This window comes from Jaculus jaculus, chromosome 7 (genome assembly GCF_020740685.1).
Source record: "Jaculus jaculus isolate mJacJac1 chromosome 7, mJacJac1.mat.Y.cur, whole genome shotgun sequence".
NCBI lineage: Eukaryota > Metazoa > Chordata > Mammalia > Rodentia > Dipodidae > Jaculus > Jaculus jaculus.
In genome coordinates, this window is record NC_059108.1 from 140,131,324 (window position 1) to 140,143,651 (window position 12,328).

The window sequence follows — 12,328 nt, forward strand, 5'->3', positions numbered from 1 at the left end:
TGCATATGTCACCATGGGCATCTGGTTTTACGTGAGTGCTGAGGAACCAAACCTTTGGCTGTGCAGGCAACTGTCTTAACCGCTAAGCCATCTCTCCAGCCCAGCTATGTCTTTTTTTCAATAGACACATACTAATTGTACATACTTATGGGTATTCGGGCATATTTCAGTACACACACAGTAATGATCAAATCAGAATAAATAGCATATCCATCACCTGGAACATTTATTATTTCTTTGCATTGAAAACATTCAAAATTCTCTCTTCCATCTATTCCGAAAAGGACAGTAGAATAGTGGTCTCCACTTCACCTCAGTATGCCATAGAACACTAACTTACTCCTGCTATCAGACAGCAACTCTGCACCTACCAACCGCCCTCCCTAGCCCGCCCCTCTTGCTACCTCCCAACTACTTGTCTACTCTCTCCTTCTAATAGACCAACTTTGATCAGTATATGAGGGACAACATGCAGTATTTGTCTCTGTGTGCCTGGCTTATTTCACTTAACACAATGGTCTCCAGTTCCATCCATGTTGCTAGAAATGACAGAATTTCATTCTTTTTTATCACACAAAGATATTCCACCATGGATATATACAACACTTTCTTAATCCACCTACCCACTGATGAGCACTCAGGTGGGCTCCATATCTTGACTACTATGGACAGTTCTACAAACAATAAGCATGACAGTACAGGTTATCTTTTCACAGACTGATTCCTTTGGCTACGGACCTAAGAATGGGGCTGCTTCGTATTATGGAAGTTCTGATTCCAGCTTTTTGAGGAACCTCCATACTGTTTTCCATAATGATGTATAGAAAGTGTAGAAGAGGCAGAACATGATAGAACACACATGTAATTCCAACATTCAGGAGACAGAGGCACAAGAATCTCTAGTTCAGAGCTTACTGGGTCTACATAGAAAGAGGGGAGGGGAAGGAGAGGAGGGGAAGGGAGGGGAGGGGAGGAAAAGAAAGGGAGAGGAGGTGAAGAGAGCAGAGGGAGGGGAGGGGAAAGGAAAGAAGAGGAGGGGAAAGGAAGGGAAAGAAGGGGAAGGGAAGGGAGGGGAAAGGAGGGGCGGGGAAGGGAAGGGACAGAAGGGAAAGGGAAGGTAGAGGTGGGGAAGAGAGGAGAGGGGAAGAGAGGGGAGGGGAGGGGAAGGGAAAGGAAGGAAGAAGAGGAAAAGGGAAGGGAAGGGAAGGGAGAGGAGGGGAAGGGAACATAAGGGAAAGGAGAAGAGGAGAAGGGAGGGGAGGGGAAGGGAAGGGGAAATAGGGGAAGGAAGGGGAGGGAAAGGAGGGAAAAGGAATGGAAGGGAAGGGAGGGGAGGGGAGGGGAAGTAGAGGGAAAGGAGAGGAAGGGGAAGGAGGGGGAAGGGAGGGGAAGGGAGGGGAAGAGAGGGGAGGGAGGCAAAGGGAGGAGAGGGAATGGAAGGGGAAAGGATGGAAGGCAAAGGGAAGGGAGAGGAGGGGAAAGGAGAGAAGGGGAAGGAAGAGGAAGGGAGGGGAGGGGAGGGGAAAGGAGACAACCCTATTCTCCATCCCTGTCCTTTTTTTGTTTGGTTTTGTTTTTCAAGGTAGGGTTTCACTCTAGCCCAGGCTGATGTGGAATTCACTATGTAGTCTCAGGGTGGCCTCGAACTCATGGCAATCCTCCTACCTCTGCCTCCCGAGTGCTGGGATTAAAGGTATGCACCACCACACCCGGCTCTCCATCCCTGTCCTTTTGATAACAGCCATTTGAATTGGATTGAGGTGATATTTCACTGTAGCGGTTGGGAGGGGAGGGGTTGACCTCCTAGGGTTTCTCTGTGTACCCCAGGCTGGCCTTCAACTTGCAGCAAGCCTCCGGCCACAGCCTCCCAAGTGCTGGGGCTCCAGGCATGTGCTGCCAGGTGGTTCGCTGTAACTTTGATGTGCATTGTCCTGATGAGAAATGGTCTGAGCATTTTCTCCAATATCTACTGGCCAGAATATGCCGCCTTCTGAGATCAATAAACTATTTCATTTTCTGGTAATTACTAAATCATTATATTTATTGAGGGAAATACAGAGCCAAGGAAAGGCGCCCACATGGCAAGAGATCCCACATGGAGGACCAAGTAAAGCCATGGAAAGAAAAGAGAGAAAAGAAAATTCAAAGAGCTCCTGCCATGTAGGGAGCTGGAAGAGATAAAGAACCCAAGCAGAGAATACTCTAGGGGGCCCTCCCCTGGGGCTCCGCCCAGATGAGCCCAGGCCCAGCCAAGGGAAAACTCACCAGCAGTTGAAAGTTCCCAAGTGCTCAGGCAGCTCCGAGAGCATGCCCTCCCCTTGCAAAGGTATTTATGACCTTGTGGAGGTGGGCTCTGCTTTCCGGCTCCGGTGAACCAGAGGGACAGCTGAGCAGTTAAGACTAGAGGCTGTCTTAGGAAGAGGCTAACCAAGTTCTAGGTTCTAAGCCTGACCAACCACAGTATGGAGACCTCTCTCCCAAAAGAGGCCCAGGTTGCTTGTGGAGAAACAGGTCTAGGGAACTAGGCAAGAGATAAGATTCCAGATCATCCTTTGATCTGTAGCAAGCACAGATTTTCCTGTTTGTTTGTTTTTCTTGACTTTCAGGAGCCCAGTCACCCTAACTGCCTACTCTCTCTCACTCCCCACTCTCTTGAGAAGACACTGCTAGTAGCATATTTCTTGATCGGTTGTTTGGCTTTTTGTTACTGAGGTATTTCAGGCTCCTTATAAACACTGTCTATTAGTCCCCTGTTGGATGGATACTTAGTGACTGAGTCCAGGCCCTACCACTCTGCAGGCTGTCGCTTCAAGTTGTCGGCTGTTTTGTCATGTTGAAACTTCAGCAACCAGAAAAAGAAAAAAGAAAGAAGGATGAGGTTCTGTCAGTCAGCAACATGGATGGGACTGGAAATCTGTGCATCATGTGAAACAAACCATGTGCAGAGAAACAAATACCTCGCGCTCTCACTCACATGGGCAAGCTAAAAAAAAAAAGTTCACCTCATCCCATTGGCATAGTTTTGCTATTTGTTTATTTATTCACTAATTTATGAGAGAGAGAATTGATGGACCAGGGCCTCCAGTCACTGCAAACAAACTCCAGATACATATGCCACCTTGTGCATCTGGCTTTACATGGGGGATCAAATATGGGTCGTTAGGCTTTGCAGGCAAGCACCTCGACTACTAAGCATCTCTCCAGCCCTAGTTTTACTTTTTGTCTGTGCTTCTGAAGTCTTATCCACAGTCCTGAAGCATTTCAGCCCCCGCCACACACCTATTAGTGTGAAGGTTCTTTCATTATTTCTGTTTACAGATGAGACAACCAAGGCCAGAAAGATCATCAAACTTACCCATGATGACACACAGCATTTGACTCTTATGCAAGACTCTGACTCCAAAGCTTGATTTTATATTGTGTTTGCTTCAACGTCTCAGCAAAATACTTTTGTTCCTTCTAGAAGCCATACCCTGAGCCTGGCCTTCAGCCTATAGCACAGAGAATTCTAGCCACACCCTCACATCAGGATCCTGCAGAAACACCTCAGAAAGTACAGAGCCAGGAACAGAGACAGAGCTGACCACACCCCACACACACTCCAGGCCTCAGCCCTGATGACCTAAACCAAATGGAATTTCCATTCATGTAATAATCCACGGTGGAGCATTTCTTGTATGTAGACTCTGAACAGTACACCGAGAGAACCCCAAAATAAGCATGAGATGGGGAACATAAGCCAGACACTGAGATGATACCAATGCCAGGCTGAGTGTGAAGACCAGCCGTGGGTCCAAACCCAGCACTCTCACTCATGAGAGTCCATTCAGCCTGTCTGGGGAGGGTAGAGGCTATCAAGGTTGTTCTAGCATTCAGCACAATAACACCTACTGCATGCCAAGGTCAAGCCGGGCACCAAGGGGGATTCCGATGAGCAGACAAAAGAGCCCCTGAACCTGACTGGGGTGCTGAAAAAAATCACAGAAGAAAAATTTACAGGAAACTGCACCTCAGGTCCCATCAGAAACAGAAACAGTGCCTGGTGCCTAGCAGGCTTTCAGAATGTGTGCGTGCGGGGGGGGGGGGGTGTTGGCACGTGCAGTGGCAGTGGTGGTTTGACCTACAGGCTAATAGGGCGAGAAGAACTCAGGAAGGAAAATGCGAAGAGCATGAAGCAGGACAGACATGGGGCGGGGGAGGGGGTACGTAAGGTAGACAGAGTTGCCCGGGTGGGAAAAGCTGCAGGGCTGAGAGAGGGGCAGCTCCGCCCACTCACCACAGAGCTCTCTTAACACACAAGGGCTGTCTGCCTCCAGCTAGGATAAGAGATGTCAGAAGGAAGGTATAAAATGCCTCCGAGACTGGAGCAGAGACCCTGTGGGCAAGAAAGGGGTTCCGGCTGACGAGGGGCAGGGATGGATGGGGGAGGGTCAGAAGAGGCCCCAACGCCTTGCCTCTCCCCCAGTGACTAATGGCGCGCCATCCGTCCTACTGACACTAATACTTCCCACCATCCATCTCCCGCTGGTTAAATTACCATTTTATGGCCAAAATCTCTCATAATTGATAAAAATCTCCTTTTGATATTTGGCGTTATTGGGAGAAAAATGTTTTTTTATTCTTCATTATGTGTTTAATATAAATGTATTTTTTATTGAGATCTGCTGGGAAGGCAGGATGAGGACAGGGTGAGAGGAGGGGTGCTCTCCCTCCCTAGGCCACAGCTCCCTCATACCACCAGCTTCTTCTGTTCATCCCCAGAACACTTACTTGGTGGCCTTCTTGGGGACAGTCTGTGGGGACGAGCCAGGTGCCAGGACAGACAAAGGTCGAAGAACAGCTGAGCCCTCTGAGGTGACCAAAATGGCTGCAGGCTTGGAAGGCAGGCTGGGCCCCTGCCAGGGCGGGAGAGCAGTGACAGTGGGGACAGGGTGTCAGACAGCAAGGACCCGGGCGGCGGGCGCAGTGCTTGCAGCGGGGGAACTCGGTAAGGAGGACAGGCACCGCCGGCCTCACGCTGGTGTGTTTTCTACCAGTTAATGGTGCCCCTGCATTAACCCATGTCTCCCCACAGCAAAACCATGTGGCACAGTATTTCCTCAACCCATTTTGCAAAAGAGGAAACTAAGGTACAGAGGGGGAGAAGTACAGACCCAAGACCACAAAGCTCATAAAGCAGTAGGTAGTGTGGCTCGCACCCTCCAAGGTTCTTCACAAAGATCAGGGTCACGCGGAAGAGGGACTGCTTGCACAATGCAGCCCGTCCAGTCCACATGGAGCACGGTGGTGGCTTGTCTTATGGCTGGGCCACGGCACCCAGCTCTAGACCAAATGTTATTCTAGACCTCTTTTTCCTTTTATCTTCTTCCTTCCCAAACCGTAACAGTAACCAACAGCCTCGCCGCTCAGCCTGTGCCTGCCTCTACTCAGGGTGGAGAGATGTCAACATGGCCTCTACCCATAACATTAGTGAAGAGCCTTGTGGCTCAGCCCCTGCCTCCCTCCACGCAGGTGGAGACACCTCAGCATGGCTCTGGGGGCAACACGTAAGAGAACAAAGAACCAGAGTCTCACCCTCCTTCAGGGCAGCCCTCTGCAGTAAAGGGCCAAGTCTCCTACACCCCTCCTCACTTGCAAACTTAGGCGTCATCTACTGGCCAAGGTAGGTACTGCACAAGGACCAGTAGCCTTAAGGGTAGTCAGAGAACCAGAGCTGAGAATGTTCCCAAGCTAGTCCAAACCCAGGGCACTTCTGAGGCAGCAGAAAAGACATCCTTAGCAGCCAGAAGCTCTTTGACCTCATCCTGTTGCTTGGTGCTGCCCCTCGCTGAACCAAGCAGCGCCCAGCACTGTGATAAGCCAGTCCCTAGGCAAGGACAGAGCCCTTCGCTGGTCTCTCCACACAGCTGGTGTTCAGGTTTACACTGATCTGGACCCAAATTTTACTACTGACTATAGTGCTACAATCTCCATCTCAACCACATTGGCAAGACACCCTCCAGGGCCAATCCCAACCCTCTGGGACAGGAAGTGGATGGAAAGGGTTCCCAAGAGGCACATGGACTGAGCAATCAGGCCAGAGGCGTCACCCTAAGCGCCCGCCCACCCCTGTCTGCAGTCCAAGATGTGGAAGCATTCACACTCTTTGAACTTGGTTGACCTCAGAGCCACCCCAAGGACTGGGACCTAGAAAGACAGTGATACAGAAAAGACAAGACTCGGCTCCGTGCTCCAACGATGAAACCAAGCTGCTATGGAAGGGCCTAAGGGCTGAAAGTGGCCAGGATTAGAGAGGCCCTGAGGTGACAGCTCTCCCCAGGGTGTCACAGGAGGAGCTGGGGGAGAGGGGGATGTAAAGTGAGTGATTTCCTCCGCCCTTACATCCCCACTCTCACCTACCCTGCCACCCACACAGCCCCTTTCCCCTCCCTCCACCCACAGATGAGAAAGTGTGTCACCAGGGAACAAAGGCCATCTTCCCAGGAGGGAGGAGGTGGGGGGAAGGGACGATTTTAACTGAGTGTTTTCGGGGAGTGTGGTATGAAACCAGAGGTTCTAAGCTTACTAGCAGTGCTGGATAGTGCCTCGGAACCGCAGTCTCAGTTTTTCAGGAGGCTCCAGACAACCCGGGGTAGGCTAAAGCCACACAGCCACCCTGCTCAGGACTACCTGGCTGGGGCACACTAAAGAAGATGCCCTGATGAAGCAGGAGACATCTTCCGACCACGCCGTCCTCCAGCCAGCTGGGTGGGTGCGCCAGGACTGCTGACACCCTTAACCTTTTCACACCGGCTTCTGCTGGTGACCTGCTCTGGCCCCACCCCCTCCCCACAGGCTTCCGAGGGTTATTAGCCCCTACTGCCTCCCTCCGCACACTAACCCCACTGAGCTGCCACGTGCCAGCAGTGATGTGCTTCTCACTGTCATGATGGTGGGTTACCTAGTCTTAACTCAGGGGTGAGCCTCAGGCTGTTGGAGGCCAGAGGCCAACAGTCTTGACAAGAAACAGAGGCATTTAGACTGGCACCATGCCAATCCTGCCCCCTCCGCCTGGGGCCCCTCTATCCCCACCCTGTTCAACCTAAATCAAGCCTTCCGTTCATTTCATCTCTCCTTTGAAAGGAAATATGCCTCTGAGCAAGGAAGTCTCAGAGGTGTCGGTTTACCTCTGGCATGACTCAGTTCCAGGGTTGGAAAATGAGGGCTCCCCCAAGCCAGGCCATCACTAAAGAGTGGAGCCTCTTTGGCTGGATGCTAGGCACCTGGTACCAGCTCCAAATTAAGAGACAGATGGGTGGGTGATCAGGGCCGAATCCACCCATACCGGTAAAAATGGAGCTGATCATTACCAGGTCGGCGCCCTGCGCTCCGTCCGCACTGCAGAACCTAAGGAAGCTCATTCGTCCACTGAACACACGCTGGTACCTGCTGCAGCCCCCGCTGCTCTGACGCTACAGGTGTGGAGGAGGAAGGGCTGCCATGGCCTCCATCTCCCAAGACTTCCTGAACTGCTCAGATTCAACCAACAAAACCATAATGCCACCAACAGAGGAGGCAGAGTCTGGTCGAGGACGGCCAGAGGACCTCCCAGGAGAGCTGGAGTTTGGCCAGGAAACAAGTATACAGCCCCTGCCTGGCACTCGCTAGATGGATAGACAGACAGAAAAAATAGCCTGGAGTCATTTGGCAGACAGGGTGAAATAAAGACAGTCCCGGCGGATGGGTCCTGAGCACAGTCATCGGTGCTATGAGTGCACAGGGAGCGGAGGACAGCAGCGCAGTGTGACCAGAGCACGGGGCAGTCACCACAGTCGCAGTCCTGCCCAATATCTGTCACTCCTCCTCCCTTCTGTGGTGGTTAAGCCCGACTATCAACTTGTTTGGAGCTACAATCACCTAGGAGCCAAATCTTTGGGTATGCCTGTGAGAGAATCTCTAGATCAGATTGATTGAGATGGGAAGACCCACCCTAACTGTGAACAGGGCCATTATGTGGCTGGAGTCCAGACCTGAATAAAGAAGACAAGGCAAACTAAGCACCAGAAACAGACACTCTCATCTGTGGCTACAATGTGACCAGCCACCTCCTGCTCCTCCTTCCACGACTTTCCCCAACATGATGGACTATATCCCCTGAAACTGCGAGACAAAAGAAACGCTTCCTTCCTTAAGTTGCTTTAGCCGGGCAGTTTGTCACAGTAGTAAGAAAAGTAACTAATACGCAGCTCATCAGCACACCAACCCTATGAGGCAGGCACTAAGGTCGGCCCCAGTTTACAGATAAAGAGAATGAGATGTGCCAAGAGTACATACTGTGTGCTCGGACCAAGGCCCTGGCTTCAGAGCCTAAACTCTGGTCACTAGGCCCCTCCCGTGCCAAGCGAGTCATGAAACAGGTAGAATGTGGGGACCAAACAGGGTATACCTTGAAAATACTGCTACATTGATGCTAAGGGAAAGACAGAGACATCAACAGTTATCAACTAACCTCAGGAAAGGCATCAGCTGCTGAAGACTGGCTTTTAAGATTATGTTGCTCAGAAAACTCTAGAAGACCCACAGGACTGCTTAAGAAGGGATTCAAAACACAGCAGTAGACAAGGGGAATAAGGGTGTGGTCAAAATCTCTGAAGGGTCTTCAAAACAAAGCACATAATTTCTAGGCTGGGCTTGATGGCCTCCTCAGTGACCTATAGATGGCTATTATAATTCCTCCCTGTCCCCAAGAACAAGGTGATCAGAGCCTGTAGGCCACCAACGTGAGTGCAAAGGAACGTGACAGAAGGGCCCTTTGCTCCTTTCTCTGTCACTCCAGGTACAGAATGAAGATGAGAAATTGAGGTTTAAGAAAACCAGTTTTCACACTCAAAGAATGACTTCTTACAGGTAGAAAGAGTAAAAACAGAATGAGACACCTTAAGTGGCCCATTCTCTTCCTCCCTCCCTCTCTCCCTATCATAATAAACAAATTAATAAAATTATATTTAAAAAGGAACTGACAGCCAGTATTAGGCCCAATCAAAGGAACCGGGCAGCACAGATGAATACAGACGTTTCATATTTTAACTCGTGCACTGCTGGTGGCCGCCAAGGCTCTTTTTAGCCTCTGATTCAGCGCTGCTGTGGCACTGGGTTCTCTATCAGTGGTGAGCCCCAATACCCTGGGCCCACGTAGCAGGAACTGTGCCAGGGCCTTTTTTAAAGCACACCTGTGGTTCAGGGCCCACCCCCTGCCCACAGAGGTGGAACCTCCCTTCCCAGGTACCTCCTTTCCCAGGTCCTCGCGGATGACCTGGCGGACTTCCTGCATGCTGCTCTGGGGGGCCTGGCTGTGAAGCACCTTCAGCGTGCTGGTATACTCCTCTGGCAGCAGATAGTCCAGAGCCCCCAGGTGCTGGCCCACCTTGATGAAGGTGCCCCGGTTGGCACAGCAGAGCTCACAGAGACGCCTGGCAGAGCGGAGGTGCACCTGCAGGAGACAGGCCAGGCCAGAGAAGTGACTCCTCCTGTTCCCTCAATAATGTTCCTTTTCCTGCCCCTCTGTTCACACACCTTCATTTACCCCCCCAGGGCAGGCAAACAAACATGCACACGCATGTGTATATACCTCCCTTCTTCCTTTCCGCAATGTCTCCCTTCACGCTCCTGCTCCCCAGGGCAGTCAATTCCAATCTCACACCAAGGCCAGCCTCTCCACACAGCCTGATGTTTCCAGGCTGACTCCCCTCCATCAAAGCTTACCTGGCTGGATCTCACTCCCTAGAAATGAGTATGCATGGCTACCAAGTCTGCTCTACTAACTACTTGTTCAAGAGTATGGTGAGTTAATGTGCTTGACACCCATCCTTAGACCTAACAATAATGTTTCATGCATCTTTAGAAACCTCCCATTGACAAAACCTGCTCATATACATGAGATCTTCTAATACTCAAGACAGCTCAGGGAGGAAGGTATGGGGACCACAAAGATAAGAAACTCACTGTCTTGCTTAGAAAAGGGCAGGTAAATGTCCAAGGCAAGGTTGGACACCACGTAAAAGGGAGGACTGTATTCCTGTAGCCTATGGTCCTGAGGACTGCTACTTATTGGAGGAGTAATAGTGGGGGAAGGGTCCACAGGCATATGGAGTAGGCAGCTGGGCAGGCTGTCTACAATGGAGGCCCTCCACTGACATACTGATGTTACCCTGTCCTACCAGAGGTGGGAAGCGGCACCTCCTGCGACCAGGTGATGTGTCCCTAGCCACCACTCCAAGGCCAGCTGAGCGGCTTGGGACTGGGAGGATCCTGCGTTCCAGGAGCTACAGCCTCTGAGGCAGAAAGGGCATGTACACAACACAGGAGATATGGAGTCCCAGAGCGCTGCAGGGACCTAATCCTGTTTCTATTCTCTCTCTCTCAAATAAATAAATATAAATAAAATATTTTAAAAGAATGTATTTTAAGTATATATATGTACATATATATACATATACATATATATATGTGTGTGTATATATATATGGCATTTAATACACCTGACCTACAAAGCATAAGAGCTCAGCAATACTGTGACCATGTAGGACTGGCCATTACTCTATTACTCTAGCGATAATGTAGCTGACTGGGGTGGAGGCTCAAGGCCACAGGCAATATCAGGAGGGAGAATGACAGAGCATATCACTAACACAGGAGAATAAAAACTCCCTAGTATAGCTTCTACTGAATGCATTTTACTTTGTATCATTGTACAGTTGAAAAATACTGGTAAATCAAAACCACCACACTCAATCTCAGCTGGAGGGCCACCGCTTCTCTGATCTTGAAGTTAGACCCTAAGTTATTGCTCCTTTGTCACATGGCTATATATATCAGGTTTGGGGGGGTGGTTTTTTGGATTTTTTATTTTTGGTTTTTTTGAGGTATTTGGTTTTTTTGAGGTAAGGTCTCACTCTAGCTCAGGCTGACCTGGGATTCACTATGTATTCTCAGGGTGGCCTCAAGCTCATGGAGATCCTCCTATCTCTGCCTCCCAAGTGCTGGGATTAAAGGTATGCGCCACCACACCTGGCTGTATCAGGTTTCATCAACAGAAGGCTTGAGTGGACACTGAAGCCAGAGCAGAAGCAAGGCTCTCCCTTGCTGGTTCCAGCATGTAGCAAACAGACTGGCAGTGCCCACTCCAGGATCCTCACAGACCAGCTGTGGGCCTACACCACCCCACCATCGAATGTACTGACCACCCAGTAGCCTGCACCTATAGATTAGCTTGATCCCATACCTTTGAATGGGTTCCTCTATCTCACGGCAGCCTGTCCCCAACAAGTTCCTCTGACAGTGGTGAACTGTGCTTCCAGTCATGGGCTAACACATCTCTATACTACCAGCCTTCCAGGGCAGCCCTGTCCATCCCATCAGGGCTGACTTCTAGCCTAGTGGTGGGAAGAGCTCTGCTAAGCCCTCAGAGCCACACTGGTTCATTCCCCCACTCCCACCCCAGATGGGGAGCTGATTTTTGTGTTTCTACTTCTAAGCCACTAGGATGTCCTTTGATCCCTTTCAATTAATAATTCTTTACATTAAGTTTGCCCTGTTCAAATTACTAGTGTAACTAGAACCTGATGACACAGAGCTGACCCCTGAAATCAAATGTGAACAGATGAAGATTAAAGGTGAGAGCTACTTCAGTTGAAGAGAACAATGTGAACAGCGTGCGCGTGTCTGTGGCTAAGGGGATTGGCGTGTGTGTTGCTGTGTGTTCAGCAGTTGCTGAGTACACGTGCATTGGCTGCTGTGCCGCTGTGTATGTGTGTTGTTGCTGTGTGCATACATGTTGCTGAGTGTGCACGGTTATGCTACTACACTGTGTCTGTATGTACATGTTTGTTGTTTTGTATACATGTGTGCAATTCTTTGTGCATGTGCATCTATTGTGCGTGTCTGTGGGGGGGAGAGGCCAACAGATCTGCTGCACTGTGTTCTTTTTTATAATAAATTTTTTTAATTTATTTGAAAGAGAAAGAGGCAGAGAGTGTGAGAGAGGGAGAGAATGGGCACGGCAGGGCCTCCAGCCACTGCAAACGAACTCCAGACACGTGCGCCCCCTTATGCATCTGGCTTACTTGGGTCCTGGAGAATCTAACCAGGATCCTTTGGCTTTGCAGGCATATGCCTTAACTGCTCTCCAGCCCTGCACTGTGTTCTTTAGGCTGGATTCAGATCTACATGGATTCAGCCCTCAGAGAGTATTCGGCCCAGCCCTTCGAAAAGGAAGCAGTTAGCACTGGATTTCCTCTCATCTGCAACTTTAATCAGTGACAGACAGGACCCCTGCAATGGTTAATGTTAT

General features: G+C 50.2%; 1 protein-coding gene across 7 annotated transcripts in view; it reads right to left on the reverse strand.

Moving 5' to 3' along the window:
* Positions 1-12,328, reverse strand: part of Adck1 (aarF domain containing kinase 1) — a 143,528-nt gene that overhangs the window by 53,206 nt on the left and 77,994 nt on the right. For 5 of the 7 annotated variants that reach the window (XM_045154058.1, XM_045154057.1, XM_012950358.2 and 2 more), the window contains one exon: positions 9,266-9,469. The exons of the other annotated variants lie outside the window; for them this stretch is intronic. In XM_045154058.1, coding sequence (XP_045009993.1) covers positions 9,266-9,469 — 204 coding nt within the window. The remainder of the gene's footprint in view (positions 1-9,265; positions 9,470-12,328) is intronic. 7 annotated transcript variants of the gene reach the window in all.